The sequence below is a fragment of the Ixodes scapularis genome, unplaced genomic scaffold, assembly GCF_016920785.2.
Source record: "Ixodes scapularis isolate PalLabHiFi unplaced genomic scaffold, ASM1692078v2 PGA_scaffold2__306_contigs__length_199485367, whole genome shotgun sequence".
Classification (NCBI taxonomy): domain Eukaryota; kingdom Metazoa; phylum Arthropoda; class Arachnida; order Ixodida; family Ixodidae; genus Ixodes; species Ixodes scapularis.
This window is the reverse complement of record NW_024609857.1, coordinates 168009379-168028180: the sequence shown is the minus strand read 5'-3', so window position 1 is coordinate 168028180 and position 18802 is coordinate 168009379. Positions and strand designations below refer to the sequence as shown.

Below are 18802 nucleotides of genomic sequence, written 5' to 3'. Positions count from 1 at the left end.
CAACGGCCGCTGCCTTCGTTGGAGTCCATGGAAATATTGTGGTGTGTTTGTTGGACAAGCCTCGACCGACTGATCAACGGTGACAGCGAGACTTCTGTGGAATGTGGGAGACGTTCCTCTTTCTCGACCTTGTGCTTGCCTTGATCTGTGCTGCCCCAGATGGATTATGCATCTTTCGCGGCAAGCATGACTTTGAGAGTAGTCCTGCTTCCGTCTTAATATAGAGTTTCAGTATATCCTTCCGACACCTTCGGTACCCCCGATAACGATACATAGTAGGCGCAAAGGCGGCGGCGGAGTATCGGGTATCCTTGTCGAAGTCATCGGAATATTCTGCTAAAACTCTCTAATCTCCATGGCCTTTAGTGCTTGATCTGTGAATTTTGCTCGGCACGAGAACGGTGTAATTCTATTCAATACTTTCTTTTTCCTTCCACAACTAATTATAACTTCTGTAAATGTGTCGAGAACAAGCTGTGTGTAATGATAGTGGGTTAGTAAACTTTTATGAGAGATTGAAAACAGTGGTTTGTCCTTGTATGCGTGCGAAGCCAATACTGCATATATTTAATAGTGCCGATATCCGCAGAGGAAAATAGGAAGAAGAAAAAAAAAAAACTAATCTAATCACAGCCGCTACGCGACTTCCTAGTTTTCACCTAACGATCACCCTTGTCGTACGTGAATGGGACTGGCAACCTTTTCTAAAAGCCTTCCGAACTGCCTCAAGTGGCAGCGCAAGACCCCGTCATTTTCGAGTGCAGAACTCGCTCGGCGAGGGCAAGCGCCGAAGGAACACCGGTGCAACCTCGATTGATCGATTGAATCGCAAGTGCACGCATTTTTCCTGCAGAGCGACAGCCTGGGCAAACGCTAGAATGTTTACCGGGCGGGCGGCGCCCTTAGCGTTCAACGTCGGGGACTGGTGAGCTGCCCACGGCCAAACGTGGCGTGTCTTCCAAGCATTCGATACCGTGTTCCAGATCAAAGGTCTCAGAAGGACATTCTCCAGTCGGGGACGATGATTCAGTTTTTCATCGAGGGCGCACGGGACAATTCCGATTAAGTGCACGCTATCGTCACTCCAGCGTCTTCGATGGCCGCGCGTTCGTAGGTAGCGTCGAGGACACTGGAGCGCTTCAAAGACACTCGGACCTTGCTCGAGGGACGCGCGGTGCACAGCTGCTGGTCGACGTCTTTGTCGGAGGCACGCTAATTGGGAGGCCCGCTCAGTGTCGCAACGGGCACCCGATCCCCCCTTGTCTCGACGTCGCGAGACCCCTTTCGGGTTTCATTCAACATCTGCACTTTGCCAGGGGCCGTGTCTTCACGTCCTTCGGTGCGTTGGGACAAGTTGTGTGCACACCGAGGCTCTGACTTTCAATCCAACACTGTTATCTCGCAGACAGCATGATCTGCCACAGGCCTTCCTTTCTTTGGTGTACTGCCGGCTTCTAAAAAAGCTCCATTACAAACTCTTTGATGAAACGCGAAGCTTAGGTCCCATTCTTTGAACTCTAGGGTAAATCGACATGTGGAACATATGCGAGAATTACAGACGCAGTAAAAGGCCGGGTGTTGCATCTCATATTGTCTGCTGGGCTCCACTCCAGGTGCGTAAAAACTCTTGATGCGGCATTTTCCTAGAACTGCGGTCCGTACCACGTCAATCGCCTCGTTATTTGTCAAGTAATTCAGAGGCTGGATCATGAACTTCAAGTTCCGTCCCTGGTATCAATTAGACCGTCCCAGGGATGGGCAGTATTTCAAATACAAGTATTTGAAATACGTATTTCAAATAGTTTGTGTATTTTGCATTTGTATTTAATTACAAATTGGGTAATGTATTTGACATGTGTATTTAAATACCAAAATGTGGGTATCTCAAATACAATTGTAATTAAGTACAATTTTGTGGGCGAAAATACATCCCTCAAATTTATTGTTACGACAATTCTTGTGTTTATGCATGTGGTCGTAAGATATAGTCTCCATCCTTTATTCGGCCATGGGGCTTTTTTCTTTTTCTCCTCCGGCTTTGTTTTAAAGGCACTGTCTAGAGCAGGAAGAAAGCTACGTTCTGCACCGAATGCAATGTTTCTCAATCAAGCACAAGCGTTTAGTGACTTTGTGATTGCGGTGCTAGTCCAGGACAAGAATAGTGACGAAATCAACGTTCACAGGCAGACTGGCTAAATAAGTGCCTGTGACAACTTTTGATGCTTTCCATCCTGATTTCCATCCATATTTTCGCATGGAACAGTCTAAATGCGCGGGTCGTCCAGATTTCCGTAACTGGTGCGAGTTGCAACAATAAAAAATTCTCTAGCTGGTGCTGCGCGTCTTGATCGGCTCGGTTCTTTGTTGGTCTATACCAAAATGTAATCGACAAAAAAAAGCTGCTTGAAGCTCTGTACTTTTTTAACCTATTACGTCCAAGCTGATTACATTTTTTTCTGTGATTATATTTCTATTACGTTACTAGAGCCTCGCACACTAACTCCCGAGTGTGCGATGCAAAATTAAAATGGGATACCCAGAAACCCGTTGCAGGTGCCCTGAGATTGCTGACGCAAATTTTGAGGAATGTATTTGGAAAAGTATTTTGAGGAGACCAAATACATTTGGTTGTATTTGTATCTTGTACTTAAATGCTTTTTTGCAAATGTAATTAGATTTGTAATTAAATACATTTTTGACGAAGTATCTTGTATTTGTATTTCGATACATATTTGTATGTATTTGCCCATACCTGGACCGTCCTGAAACACTTGAGAGTGCGCCAAGAAAGCATGGCGGAAAGTTCCCGCTTCTATCGTTCTCGGTAGTACGCGCTGTCACCTATAAAATCTCTCTGTGGTTGTTTGAACAAGTCAGATTCTACTATCGCCTCTGGTTTCGACTCTTAGCTCCCGGCTCTGTATAAGGTGTAATTGTCGTCAAAGTGAGGACAGGCTTAGCAACGTCTTCGTAAGAATCCTATTCGTGATGTCCTTTTTTTTTTAATCCGATAAAATGTGTCTAGGAACTAAGACTAAACGGGATAATTAAGACGCAGTTATTCTTACAGTGCAGTCCCCTTATAACAATAATGAGAAAACCTGACTATTCAACCATTATAACCGATCATCGTATCTGTTTTGGCCTCGAAAAGTGCCCGAAATAATGCCCCATATTTGCAGGACGGAGCAAGTCACTCAGCAATGCAACATACCGATCACACCACCCCATATCAGCTTTAAAATCAACATCTTTTTTATTTAGTAGTTTATACGAACAAGTGTTGAATAAACTGTGCGTAAAAGGCAGAAAATTCACGCTTTGTACGCGATTCTTACTCGCTACGTATCCTGTGTCTACGCGTGTGCCGCCCGCAGTCTTCTCGCATGTTGTGGATCAATAAGTAACCGTATTGCGAGGAAAACACCCTGAACGCAAATTGGAGCCAGATGATTATCGACGATGGCAGAGATCATGCCGTTGACATTGTCATAAATTCGGTCGCCGACAATGCCGTCGCTCCGGCCGCCTTCGTGAACGGCGACGCACGGGAAGAGCTCATAGATTTGAACGAGGCTCTTTAAACCTTGACGCGAATGTTTCAGTATGCCTTGTCTCAACTCCACCGAATCTGCCGAGACTTGCGTTTTCACTGCGTCCATTTTGTCGCCCCATTCCTAAAATGTGACCACTGCCACCGATGATGACGATATCGGTCGGCTTCAGGTCGCACATAGCGACATCTCGCGGAGAATTTCATTACGCTTCCGTATGGCATACGCGCGTGGCAAGTTAGCTGTCGTTTGCTCGGCGGTTCTTGCTATTGTTAGATTTATTTGTTGCCAGATTTTTTTTCGTTCTTTTTTTAATTAGCAATTTTATGATTGTTGTATGTGGCATGCCTAAGATATTTCATCGCGCTATGTGGCTTATTCGCACACAGACCCAACTTAAGAAAAAAAAACGCATGTCTTTCTAGAAACTAATCGTTATAAGTATTACATCGTGATAAGCGGTATTGGTATAAGTGGATTGCACTGTATATGATCAAAGTCAGACTTGGTATTACCACCAGAAACATTCCGGGAGGCTTTGACTCTAATATTTTAAAACATGGCTGCGATTGCAGACACGGACAAGAGGGAAGAGGAGACAACGCTCTATGCGATTTCTTACACCTGCCCGTTTCGATCTGGATGAGCATCGTACCGGCGTGCGGTCGTGTATCACTACTGCGTGGTGCACGTTAAAGACCGCAAGCTAGTGGTTGTACTGCACTGGCTAAATTGCTCATCTACAGCGAGTGACTCGTCGCAACTTTAATGGCTGACCAATTACACGCTGCATAAATATCTTCATAACCCCAATTAATATTTATTGTCCGTGTCTATAAGCGGAACCATGTTTTCAAAGGCACCAACTCTCCCAACAGCATTGACTATAATCGTAGCTGGTTTTGTATATGAGCTTGGCGAAAAGTGTACGGAGTAAGCGTCAAAATACAACGTGCCGTAAAAAGAAACAACATAAAAAAGTAGGTGTTTATTTTCAACGGCAAAAAGAAAGGTATCCAACATCCAAAATACTCCAGTTTATTCCACGACGTGAAGTAAAGTTAGTAGCTGCGTTTTGAGATAGTCTGTGTGCTTGTCCGTTTTGTTTTTCGTATTTTTTTTATTTGCCCCGAGTTTGTGGGTTTTAATATGGAGTTAGTTGACCAGCTACCGTCTTTCTATGTATTCTTGTGCTTCGCCGGCCGCTATTTTCCAATTGAAAGGGGACAAATATGGATTGGAACGTTTAGAATAATATATCGGCAGGCTCTGATTAATTGGCATCTGGTCCAGAGCGCTGCTTTGGAACGGGGACTCAGTGTTCGGCAATGCCTGTAGTCCTCAGATGATAACCGAAGACGCTAATATATTACTGAGGAAGTGCTGCGAGAGAAAGTAAGAGAGGAACCGTTTTTTGTTAAAATATCGATGTTCGAACAGGTCGAGTATTTTGCGTGCTGCACGTAAAAGAGCTCGGCGTAGCGGTCGTACTGCTCTGCCCCAGTTGAGGGCAGGCTGATATACGGGAACCTTTGGTCCTCCATTCAACACGCTGGACTGTAGCTGGACATCTTACTCGCTCCGAGCAACCAGAGAGGCCCCGAATGGCGAGCCTCGTCGACGTCCCTTGCCCGCCGTGCTCCGAGTGCGGCAGCCGGCACGCGCCGAGCGGCCGGCCTTGTCCGACGAGTTCGTGGTTGGGATTCGGGGGCCACTGCTTCAGCTGAGCGTCGCCAGAGAAACCGGCGGAGGAATGTCTCGCCATTCGGCCGAACCCTCGCCGGCTTTCCTCGCTGCTCGCATTGTTCTCGCCGAGACGTTCAGTGAGTGCGGCTGTCTGTCTGCTCTATTCGCGAGCGTGACGCGCCGTTTTGCGGTCTCGAATGCGATCGCCGCGGGCGCCCTCCCCCGCCCGCCACGTCTGAAAGTTCACACCTGCTGCTCGGGCTTGCCGTTCTTCGCCTGTTTTCGGGTCAGAGCGGCCGTAGAACCAATAGCAGCGCCAACTCATCGTCCGAGTGCGTTCACGACGCTCTTTTGTGTCCGCCTCTTCTCGTGTTCCCCAAAGAAACAAGTCTGGAGCCCTTGAAAAAGTGGTTTCGCGTCTGTACGTCTGCGTTTTGTAAATTTCGTGCCTCAACAAGTGTATATGCAACCGTCCTCTTTTAGTATCTCGCTCTGCCATTTGTGTCTGAGGTGCCTCACTTCACCCTAACTCTCGATCGTCCCGTAAATAAATCGACAGTCCGGAGAATCGTGATATTGCTACGTAGTTAGCCGTCGAAATAATAATAATTGGGGTTGTGTGGATATTCATGCAGCGTGTAGTTGGTCAGCCATGAGTTGCGACGAGTCACTCACTGTAGATGAGCAATTGAGCCAGTGTGGTACAACCGCTAGCCTGGGATCTTTAACGTGCACCACGCACTAGTGATACACGACCGCACGCCGGTACGATGTTCATCCAGATCGAAACGGACAGGGGTGGGGATTGAACCCAGGATCCCATGGGTTCTGCGGCGCTAGTTTTCGCTCCAAGTGCTCCGAGCTGGCGTGCGCTGGCCCACTCGGCCACCGATCCCCCGTTAGCAGTCAAACCGTTTCATTTCTATAGTTTTACCATTACGGACGCCATTAGGTAACTCCCGTGGTATTTAGGGCGAAACTAACCTGATGACATTTGTTGCGATTCTCAACTTAGGTGTTTATTTAAATCGTATTAAATTTATCTAAAGAAAAATTCACAAAAGTATAAATCGTGCGTCTGTGAAGGTGAGTTATGCTGCCAGGAGGCATATTACAATAGACAAATTAAAATTTGTTAATTTTTTTTATTTAATCAAGATAAACATGTGGTTCGAGTAAGTGAATTGCTGAGCGTCATTAAAACTGTATATTTTAGATAGACGGAAAGCAGCTGGGAAGTGGGGGGGTAGGCTGATCACTCGTGCAACAGGCACATGTCTGTGGGTGAGAAAGAGCGCATGATAAGAATCGTGTTTTGGTCCTGACTGACATGCATTTGTCGTTCTTTGGTTGTGCCCGAGGAAACGTAATTGCAAAATTTGCTTAATTATAAAAAAAGGAAATAAATTTTGGTCGTGTCATTTATTTTATTGCCGGAAATTTAGTTCACACCTCAGGTAATAAAAAAATAATTTTTGCTACTTTTCGAAATAGCAGAAAGCATTCCGAGCCCGCTCCAAAAGGCATTCGATAAAACGGTTTTTATCTACGCGCAGAAAAGCGCGTGGACCGATTAATCATGCAGTACACCCCCTCCTCATATGTCATTTGCGACCCGAACACCAGCCCGACTTGCACGGCGGCCGCTCGAGATAAGCCAACGGGCGGTGCACGGAATCTGTGTGAACAAGGCCGTTCGAAACCTACGATCGACCCTGATTACGTCACGCGACAGCGCCGGCTGTCGCGGCCGACGCCCGCCACCGCTGTTACGGGCCGCCTTCCTCTATCTCTCTCTATTTAATTGGAGCATTAACTGAGGGTGAGTCACGTCGGGGCTGCAGCTTGGCGAACACAGAAAAGGATCACTACAGAGGTTTAGAGTGGAACAAGTTACCTATGTACACGTGTATCACCGCTTATTTTAATGCCTTAGCCTTAGAACGCTCGTCTTGACGAAAACCCGGCAGTGTCTTACGTTTGTCAGCGCCGGGGAGAGAGGGTGACGAGTGCGACGCTCCCATTTGTCCAAAGTGCTGACGTCATCACGCCTCGGCCTCTCCCTCTCTACCGGGTGCTGACAAACTGACAGATACCGCCGGGTTTTCGTCAAAACGAACCCTTTCGTTTTCGTCGAAGCCACGCGCACTTGCTGACGCGGAGCCAGAGAGGATGAGGCATCCAAGAAGAGAGGGAGAGGGTAAGATTGGGCCGGAGAGGAGGAAGCAGACGGAACGCTAAAGAGAAAGAGGAGGTTTTCCCCTCTCTTCTCTAGCGTTCCGTCTGCTTCCTCCTCCCTGGCCCGTCTTACCCTCGCGCTACCTTCTTGAGTTGTTGCAACTATCGATAACAATGCTGTCGTGCTGAATGAGATGGCTTAATCAGAGAAGGTCAACGTTGGACACAGATTGGAAACGAGTGCTGCGTCAGCGCTCGGCTTGGAGTCAAGTTTGAGCCGAAAGTTGACGTAATCGTCGTGTCCAATCAGCGCCCAGTGTTGGCCTTCTCTGACGACGCCATCTCATTCGGCACTGCGGCTTTGTTATCATGGAGCTATTGCGGCGCGGCGCGGTGGAATGCGGGCGTGCTCAGTTTTCGCTCTGCCGTCGCCGGTTGTTCTTAACTCTGGGTTTCCGTAGTAGCGGTGCGTGGGCTGTGATGTGTGTGTGTGTAGTTAAACATATAGATGCGGTTCCTTCGCGAGTGATAAAGATTCGGCTCCTTACATGAGTGGTATGGATGTGGTTCTTTCTACGAGTGTTATGGTTGAGCGTATCCAAGGGCGCCGACGTACTCTGACAGGCAAAGTATACAGAAAAGGGGCAGAAAAAAGAATACAGAAAGACCCATTGGCGGAATGTTAAGGACTGCGTTAACATGACCCCTTGGAAATGGCACGCACGTCCCCCCTTTGGGAAACGTTAACACGTACTCTGTAACGAGGCCAAAAGAGAGGAAACAAAAGTAATAGAAGCAAAAGAGAAAGCCAAAAGAGAAAAAAGTGAAGGGGCTCAGCGTTAGCGTTTCTCAAAGGAGATGCGTGTGGCGTTTCTAAAGGTCAAGCTAGCGCATTCCCTAACAACTTACCAATGGATCTTCCTAAAATATTTTTCTTTTAACATAATACAAGCATGTTAAACTTTTTTTTACGAAAACGGGATGTTAGCTACAGGGTACTCAGAGGGACACGAGCACCATATTGAGGCGAGAGGAAACTTGCCTCAATATGGTGCTCAATATGGAGGCGAGAGGAAAGGGACAGATAATTTTGAAAAGCTTCGGACAGAGTAGTGTGCTATGCAATTTATGGCTGAATAGTACAGAGAAGAAGTAGAAAATTACCACATTATGGTCTTTGAAGGCATCCTTATTTGATTAAAACGATCGCTTAAATGTGGTGCTCAACAAGGCACCCTTTATCCCCGTCGACAATTCCGCTGAACCCAAGTTTCTTTATTTCCCCAAAAACGATCCCCGGGTGGTCTAAGTTAATCATGAGTCCTTCGCCGAGGTGTGCCAGGTGACCTTGGTTGGTTTGGCTCGTAAGCCCCCAAAATAAACTCGCTCGTTTCCAAATGACTATGACACTCCGTCCTCGGCTAGTTCGTACACAAGAAAAGCCAGCATTTGCATCTACGGGGACGCCCAACGCGCGCAAAGTAGCTTCCTCAAGCGTCCCTCCTTGCAGGGCAGGACCTCGGTGCGAAAGGATCCGGATGCGCCGCGTTGAGGGCGAGGCACGGCGCCCCGCCTGGTGTCCCCAACCTCCACGCGTGCAACCCCGCTCACGAGAGAAGACGACGCGAACCGAGCTCGCCAGGTGCCCTCCCTTTGGCGCTCTCTGCGGGCTTTGCGGAGCGCGGTGTAGCAACCCCTCCGAAAGCGAAAGTGCCGCTGTCCCGGCGATGCTGGCAGCCCGGAACCCCGTCGTAAATTGGCGGTGCGCTCTCTCGGTGTAGCCCGGCCTTTGGCAGCGGTAGGCCGCGGCGGGGTTGTTCCGCCGACTCGGCAAAAGAGGCTGACCAGCTGCTGTCTCTGCCTGGTACCTCTGACCCCTGCCGGAACGATACCGCACGTGCTCGATCGCTTTGACGCGAGAGGAAGCTTACGCGTTGTCTCGGAATGCCCGTGTTGCCTGGTTACTTGAAACCGGCTTGGTTATCCCTACTCAGCTGTCTTAAGGCACTACAATTTTCATTCACGTCAGATGAGTCTTAGACTTTTTGGGATCCGTTGAACGCGACGCACAGTCGAGAACTAAATACATTATTCGCAACTTTTATAACATATAGGAGGCGCACTACTTCCTATCAAAATGACTGTCATCTCGATGATCATTGTAGAACATCAGTACCAGGCTGGGTCGTCTGCGCGCAAGTTAATTTCGTTTTGCTAAATACAAGCGATATAGGAGCCTTACCTTTTGCATCCACGTCGGGAACGTGTAAGCGAGCAGTTTCATTCTGAAACCGATCATCCAGGGACCAGGAGTGAGGGAACGCGATGCTCAAACCATTGCTACTACAGGGTGATTGAAGGAGACGCCTGACTCTTTAAATCGACCGCAAAATTTGGTTTCTTAACCTATCACGCGACGAATATGTGCAGCGCTGCCCACAGATGGTGCATTTTTTTTTTTTTTTGTAAAATTTGCAAAGAGGGAATTTACCTGAGGAAAAAGTAAAGAAAGAAAAATGCTTAGCTCCTATGGAAACGCAGCGAAGCCACCGGTCTGCAAACAACACGGCGCCGTTTCGCACGGGAGAGAAGAGATGGCGCAAGCGGTTGCGACGCCAACTGCCGCCAACGAACGAGCATACGACGCTGATAGCCGGCGTCTTTAGCAGACAAGGAACTGCAGTTCCTTGTTGTAACCGCGACTGTTTTTGAGTTTCTGCGACTGTCGCCGCCTGCGGAACGCGCGCCGCTTTTGAACCGAAAAGCTTGTCTGCTAAAAACGCCGGCTCTCGGCGCCGTATGCTCGTTCGTTGGCGGCGTTTATTGCGCCATCTCTTGTCTCCTGTGCGAAACGACGCCGTGTTGTTTGCAGACCGGTGGCGTCGCTCTTTGCAAATTTTACAAAAAATAAATGCACCATCTGTGGGCAACGCTGCGCAAAGTCGTAGCGCGATAGGTTAAGAAATCGAATTTTCCGGTCGATTTAAAGAGCCTGGCGTCTCCTTGTATCACTCAGTATATATATATATATATATAATATGGCCAGTTGTCTTAGTCTATTCACTGTGTGCATTTAAACTCCCCATCCAAATCTCTTGACGAGGAAGCAGACACTCCCCCAGGAGGACCCGGCCCCCTCGCCGCACCTGGGTCTCAGGCACAAAAGGGACGCCAGTGGGCCGTGCAGGCCTTCCATACTTGCAAGCATCTCTGCCTCGTTTTCAGAGTGTTTCTGTGCAGTCTATACGAGACGTTGAAAAGTGGTTCAATATACAGTGCTTTAATATGGCCAATTGTTTGAGACACGATTCCTCGAGATTTTTGTAACATTCAAAACGGAGTGACAGCTTCGCTTTCATTTATCACGCGGGAGACCTTTGTGTTTCTCGCGAGCTCTTAGCCGTCATTTCTTCACTATTTCTTATTCCCCTCGCCCCCTCTTGCGTGAAAAGTTTAGCTCTCTTTACATAAGTGGAGTGCATGCGAAGCGCCTGGATGCAACGAGGCGTGCCTCTTGAGTCATCTACAGGCGCACCATGTCCATGCTCGTAGCGGTACCGCATGGGACGGCGCAACTGGTTTGCGACGGCTCGTACCTGCGGGGAAGGGGACGCGCGTCTCCGGACACGAAGGAATGCGTCGAATGGAGCCACCGACGCCCCCGCCATATCCCCACTGCGTCCGTGGCGGAGTCGACAACGCACGCCTTAGCCAGGCGGAGAAACGGGCTTGTAATCCCGCTCAGTCCGGTTCCTTCATTTATCGTAGTTTTCACTCTGGAAATTTCCAGTCCATTCACGGCTTTCATTGTGTGCTGTGGTTGAGAAAATGTCTGACCGTAGCGCACGTGTGAGTTCAGCGGTAACGCGCTGTTTCGGGGGAGTCGTCATTTCTTCGCCGACGGAGGATGTACCGATTGTTTTTCTTTGTAGACACGTTCGTCTTTATTTTCTGTTGCCCATTTTGTTGTGACAATATGCAGCCACTCTCTCGAAGCCCCTGTGCGGGTCTCTGCGCACGCCGAATAGCTGTGCAGGTTGAGTGGACGCAACTCAACTGTTCTTTTTATACAGTTGAAACCGTCGCTGACTTGGGCTGTTTTACAAAGCAGACAACTCTGTGCTTGTTTTCAAAGGCCCGATATTTGCAATTTCCGAATAGCGCTTCACCTTCAGCGAAGTCCCTCTGATAGGAAGTGCCTGGAATACCGTGCATTAGTAGATATAAACATACATCCGATTAGAAACTTGATGAGCGTCGTCGAAAACCCCCAGATAAGTTAATTTCAGGCAGACGTAAACCTTGTTACTTGTATCTACTCTCGCAGCAGGCGGAAGGGTGACGATGCGAAAACGTGGATGATTTTCTCCGCGCTATCGCTATTTATTTTGGGTAATTAATAAAGTTAAATATGATATTTGTGGTAATTTATTTGCTTATTGATGTGTCTTTTGCAATGCTCAACGTCCCCTGCGGCTGAGAGTTGGCTCCAAAAAAGGAGTTTTGTTTTTTCTCAACTACCTTATTGGTTGGAATTTTTTCGAATATTCGCAGACACAATGTAAGTTTACTAGTAAATACTAATTTATACGAGTTTGTGCGTTTCAGAGTTATTGTCCACAAATTTAAAACTTGTTTGTAACGTGGTCAATATCCGGGGTCGCCCGTGGGTCGCTAGTGTGCTCCGGCGCTGCAGTGACCGCAGACGACTCATCGAACGCCGGCTGCAGCTGCCTTCGCCGCTGTAACCTTATAGTTTGTTTTGGTTTGTTGCAACCATCCCTGTGAAGCCCCCCCCCCCCCCCCCCCCTACTCTGTCCACCCTTCCGATTCGGCTGCCACGGCTTCTGACCGCCCGTCCTATACTAGCTAACGGCAATCGTTGCAGGATGTCTTTAGCGGTTGGTGCTTACTTTCAGCGCGACCTTGACGGGACAGTGGAAATACGTTCTACGCAAGCGCACGTAACGTATACATAACGCAATGTAGCGTAACTGGGTGATCGAGCCTTTACGTCAAAGCTTGAATGTTCTGCGCTAGTTTAACAGATAGAGATATATGGGCGTCATTGCCCGTAGGAGGCATTCTAAACTATATGTTTTCAGGGATGTCCGATACCGTGTTTTCCTACCAACGAATAAGAAATGACGACGGCCAAAAATCATGGAAGTTGTGATTCCCGCCTATGTTTAACTTTTCGGAAGAATGACCCATAAATTGCCTCGAATCCTACCTCAGGAGGAATTCGTAGTCACACGTGCAGCATCAGCGATATACGCGCAAAATGTGCGGCAATATGTTTCATTTCAATTTAAACAGATTTATCAAAAATAGTCGCGCAAGACACATTCATGCGGCCCGAGTTATACGGCCAAGGAAACGTAATATAAGAGGCTAATCCTCGCGATAATCCGAACTATTAACTAAAATTTGTTTAATAATTTTTAGTTCGGGAACATAATGATTTGGTTTAAATTAAAAACTCCTCGAGCGTTATCTAAAAGTTAAATGCATCCATTCTGGAAAGACTTGAAGCCCGGTAAGCAGGCTGAAGTTTACACGCGTGCAAACAGGCGGAACTCTGGCGTGGTTTGTAAACGCCGATGCAAATATTCCGCATTTTTGTACCGCCGACGTGTCGCCTGTTGCACAAGTGGACATGTTTGCGCGCTTCCGCGCTTACCGCCTGCTTCAAATATTTTCACATTAACTCATTTAGTGGTTTGTTGGATGAGGCTCTGCAAGTTTCTAATTAAAACCATACCTTTATTTTACCTAATTAAAACGTTAATCGACACATTTAGTTAATTATTTGAGAAACTGTGAGAATTACGCCCCTATCCCCCTGGCCATATTACTCGCCCGTACAAACCGCATTGCGTACCTTTCGTGGCTTTTTGTAAAAAAAAAAATTGACCGTATTAAAATCAAACATCCTCTATAATTGGTCCGTATCCGGGACGTCCCGAAACTTCATCTGGGTCGTGGCAAGGTAAAACTTTACTAGAAAAAAAGAAAAAAAAAAAAAAAGAAAGAAAGCAATATTCGGAAATCGTTGTTTCCTACTCTACGGCGCTATTATTATCGCGGACGAGGTAATCCTCCGTATTGAAAGTAGAAGCAGGACGCAACCGTGGCACGATCGCGAATCGTGCATGCTACCGACGGAGGAGCTATTTCTGCAATTCGGCAGCTGCCGCTCCACGTTCTGACTTGTGCCAGGCCGATGGCAGTCCTCCGTAGCTTCTGCCGGGCGGATAACGACCCCGACGAGGAAACAATGGGAAGCGGGGCTGCTCGATGGCGACAATTGTCTCGTGGGCGACGGGCGAGCGGTCTTCTCCCGGTGCAAGCCCTGATTGGACTGTGTGTGTCTCGTTGCAGTGGCCCTCCTGCCGGCGGGGACCCGGTGCCAGACGGAGCCGACCACGAGGGTAAGCCGCCTCTCTCGCGTCGGTCTTCCGGCCTCGCTCTTGTCTTCCGAACTGCAGGTCGATCCTCCCTCGCTGCCGTCTATCGGCACTGTGCGCATGCAGATCGCGCTCTGTCTTTCTTGTTCCCAATGCGTGCCAGCCTCCTCGTAGGTCTGTGCGTTCGTGAAACTGCCTGCATTCGTTTGGCGCTTATATATCTCCGCTTGCCTCTAGGCTCGTTTGTTCGTAGGTTTTTGGCGTCTGCGTACGCGCCAGTGAGTGTGATGCGCTGTAAACGCTTCCACGTGAGCTGCTTCAGTAATGCGGCTATGCAGATCCCGTCTCCGCGTGTGCCCCTCCACTCTCCGCACGTGTGTTGGTGTGCGTGTGTGTGGGACTGGAGAGCATACTTCGTAGTTCAGAGAGGGACTGAGCGCAGATGGGTCAGCAGGTCGGTAATTGCTAGATGCTGCACTTTTTGACACATTGGTCCGCATGCTCGTTCACGATGGTTTTATTGGAATCAAATCAAGTTTATTTGCCGTCACATGACAAACAGGGGACTGGTACAAAAAGCTACTAAAAACAGCTTGACGAAGCCTCCAGACCCCTCCCCAGCCCACAGATAGTAATAGCACAAATTAACATACGTGGAAAAAACCAAATCGCAAAATAACTACACATTAGTCGTATTCCATGTAACTCCGCCAAGGTTTAAAATGAATTTGGCGCATTTTAGGAAGACCAAATCAACCGAATAAGTTTGTTCATTATTTGAAGAAAGTCAGACTATTTTTGTATTATGCTCAATGAACCAATGAATTAAGATTAATGAATTAACTTCTAAAATATTCAATTTACAGCAAAAGTTATAATGACAAAGTTGTAGAGCTTCCTCAGAAACATCTGATTCAGTGATTTTTATCAAGAAACCTTAAAACTTTTTATAAGCTTCGAAAAAAACAAAAAAAAAAAAAAACGTGTTCAATATATAAAATAAGAAAAACAAAAACGTGTGACTTTGCGCATGTGCATCTTTTATTGCAGCACGGTCAGCCGTGGCTTAAATAAACTAGGCTTGCATGCTGAATAGAGCACTTTTGACTAAGCACTATTAACAAATTCAGCTTTTTTTTATATTTGGAAATTTATTTTTGAGGCCCGGAAAAACGAACCGTGCTAGAGGTTTTTTGATGGAAACCACTGAGTTGGATGTTTCTGATGAGGCGCTACATCTTTATGATTGGAAGTTTAGCTCTAAATTGAATATTTCAAGAGTTCATTATTTATCTTCATTAATTAGTTAGTTGGGCAAAATACAAAAACAAATAGGCTGACTTGCTCTAAACAATAAACAAACTTATTCGTTTGGTTTCGTCTTACTAAAATGCACCAAATATTTTTAAACCTTGGCTCAAGTTACGTGGAATACCCTGTAGATATCTACAAAAAAAAAAAAGCGCGAGAGTGATATTTTATATTAAAAAAAAAAATGTATGACGCGAAGAAACCATGCCGATAAAACAAAACTCAATACAAGTAAAGCATAGCATTATGATATCAGATAACACAATATGTTGCACGGTAAAAACGTCAACGCTATAAAGAACGAGATTGTGCTGCACAGCAAAATAACCTATATAAGCGTCACATTGAACGTATAATATTTAATGAACCTTTATATGATAGTGTATCTATATTTATCCCGTTTCTTCCTAACTACTCAGCATGGTGAACATAATAAAATCAAGTGTTTGATCATGGTAGTTAGTATTGAAAGGGTGTATCATCCATGGCTGATTATGTCTTAGGCTATGCGAAATAGTGCAATGTTTGAGGTGAGTTAACTGGTCGAAATGATCACTGTGGTGCTGCAGAGCTCAAAAGTACGTCGACAAAAGCTTGAAAATATACATTTGATGGACGGTTTTTATATTAAGGTATCTAAATATGGATTCAGTGGGATGAAGAAATGAAACGCACGCAATGGCAAGAAACTGTCTTTTGTTTTGTAAAAGATGTAATTTAGTTATATTTGTTTTTGTTGTGGTGCCCCATAAAAGGTTTAGTAAGTAATACGGGAACAAATTAACAAATTATAAATCGTTAATTTGATGTGAATAAGAAGTCTATCTAAATTTGTTAATAGGCCAACGTCCTGTGAAAGCTTCGTATGTAAATAGTCGATATGGAGCATTCCAGCTGAAATCACGAAAGAAAAACACACCCAATATTTTAATCCAATCTACAAACTCAATTTCCTCTTCGTTTATAACAAGAGAAGCAAGGGCATCTACCATTTTGTTACGAAATCTTAGCAATATAACTTTGGTCTTAATAAAATTTAATTTTAATTTATTGTTAGTTTTTATGGCCGTAATTATGCTCAGCACTGCCTGTATTGCAGAAATAGTTGTACAAACACGGGTATGAGAAAAAAAAAAAACTTGTATTATTCGTATAAATATTTATCTTGTGATCAATATCCGAGCGGTGGTAACAATATCGTTAATATACAAAATAAACAACAATGAGCCCAAAGTGCTGCCCTAGGGAACTCCCGATTTTATAGCTAGCCTGCCTAAATCACAATCATAAAAAGATACGGAATGAATTTCTATTTAGTAAGTATGATTTCCAAATGGCTAACGCTATACCCCTTTCTCAAAGAAAAAGGACAGTTTAGCTAGTAGGGTATCGCGAGTTATAGAATCAAAAGCCTTTAAATAATCTAAATATATGACAAGTGTTAAATATCGCTAGTTAAATGCCTTTACGGTAAATTGTTTTTGATTCAGTAATGCTATCTCAGTAGGACAGTGCCTACGACTGCCAAACTGTGAGTTTGATATTAAAGAATATGTTTCAAGATGCGCGGGGAACCTTCGGCATAACAGTTTTTTGCGTAGTTCAGAAAAAAGGGGAAAAATGGAAAGCGGTCTATAATTCTTTATATCTAGCAAATCACCGCCCTTGTGAAATATGCTAACCTTTCATACTTGCATCTGAAGCCGGTTTCAAATGCGAACTTATGTATATGCGTTAAATATGGCGCAAGAAGATCTATTCTATGACGTATTTGATAGGCGCTATTTGCATGTTATCAACATCAATGCTTGTGCTATCATACGACGCAAACCGTCGTATGAGTAAGACTCATACGACGGTTGTGTATACTTCTAGATCGTCAGTCGGAAGCTAAAAAAAAAAACTGTATTTAGCTGTGATAATAGCTTGAAGTCTAGTGCTTTAGTTATGCAGGTCGATGATACGCAGCACGATGCACTAACGCTTACAAAGAAATGATGAAATGCATTGGCCATGTTCGCCTCAGTGAACCTAACACTATGTGCATTAATTTCTCGAGGTACGTTATTTATATTAATTTGTTGAGGTATAAAGATTAATGTATCTTAATTTATGCTTCGCGTTTTCATTCCTTGCATAATCCAACAATTGTTTTCGTTCCGTACACGCTCGTGCCGAAAAATCCTCGCCAATAGAAAGCCGGCTACCATTTAGCCCGTACGCAAGCATCAAATCGCTTTGCTTCGTTATAAAGCACCAAACTTTACTATAATCGGTTGTCTTGATGTCGGTTTCAATCGTCCATAAATTGCGTGCGATTTATGTCAACTGATTACAGAAAGCAGCCAAGGTTTTCTCGGCATAGCGCTATCACATACCCCTCCGATTCTGCCCACGTTTCACCTTGGCTATCTTTAAGGTCGTAGAAGATAAGGTTATTGCGCTGTGACTGATTTTCCATACTATCCTGCTATATCGCAATTTGTTCTAAATGAGATTTAAAGGTTATCGCGACAGTATTTGCGATTGTAACTACAGATGCTGAGTCAACTCTGCAAGAAATAACGCGTGATATGCAATTGTTACGAAGGATTCTCATAGTCAATTCCAGTCCTTTATGCACAAAAAAAGAAAAAAGAGGCGAGTTTTTAAAAATATTTGTTCTGGCGAAAGGTAGTTCGAGTTTGTGGCAATGATCAGGACGGAGGGAGACATGATTTGCTGGCGAAAAGAAGTCCCGGTCAGTCCATGATTTACAAAATCGGTTGTGAAAAAAAAAAGATAATTTCTCTACGATGCGTTTATTCTCAAGAGGAGGTAAAGATATTGAGGCCCTGTGGTCAGAAATACTCGGGGGTAAATAGACGTGAAGGATGAAGCTAGTCGCGCGGTTTTGTACTGATGCTAACATGTCAGAAAGGTAAGTCTGATAGGGCTTCCAGAGGTTAGACGCACATTCCAACTTGGATCTATCACAGGCGCAGTGTGACAGCTGTTTGATTTTCGGTGAGGCTTGCCGTAGGTAGCGTCTAAGGATTCCTAGAGTTTTACTAGCACTCGAAGTGCTGCTTTCGATATGTGTTTTCCATGATAAATCAGAGTTTAGGTAGACGGAATGAATTCGCGAGAAGAGCGGATTGACCTTGTACAAGTTTTGGGAAGGACGACAAAGCTTCAAAAACCTGAGGTTCTTGTTTAGAAGTGAAGGGACCCAGGTTCAGCTAGAGACCCACGGACGTTAGAAGCTTCCTCCTAATTACTGGTAAAAAGAGCTCACTGTTTAGGTGTCGAGAAAACACAGGACGCGAAGAACACACTTCCAAGGTGTGGGGCATGGTACCGACATGAACAAAAGTTCAGGACTGTGACACGTGACATTGTGTCGTAGAGAGCTAACCTGAAGCGGGAAGACACATGAGCGGAATCGTTCCATTTCGGAGTCGAACGCCGGAGAAGTGCCGCATTGACACCTTTTTTTAGAGCGCTGCTCCTAAGGCACGACCATATTGGCGTCGTGGAGGCCTGCGGCGCGGCGGTCGGCGCTGCCGTTTGCCGACCCAAACCAGTTTGCGGCTTAAACGCCGCGACGTACGGCGCCGCAGAGTCAACCGCTCCGTGCGCGGTTCAGAGCCGGGCGCCGCACGCCGCAGAAGAGAGGGGCCA

At 45.9% G+C, this 18802-nt stretch overlaps 1 protein-coding gene across 2 annotated transcripts in view; it reads left to right on the top strand.

The window, feature by feature from the left end:
• The window catches only part of LOC8039571 (mucin-2), a 231976-nt gene that overhangs the window by 113941 nt on the left and 99233 nt on the right, over positions 1 to 18802 (top strand). For both annotated transcript variants that reach the window (XM_029972565.4, XM_042292103.1), the window contains exon 2: positions 13803 to 13852. In XM_029972565.4, the coding sequence (XP_029828425.2) occupies positions 13803 to 13852 (50 nt within the window). The remainder of the gene's footprint in view (positions 1 to 13802; positions 13853 to 18802) is intronic.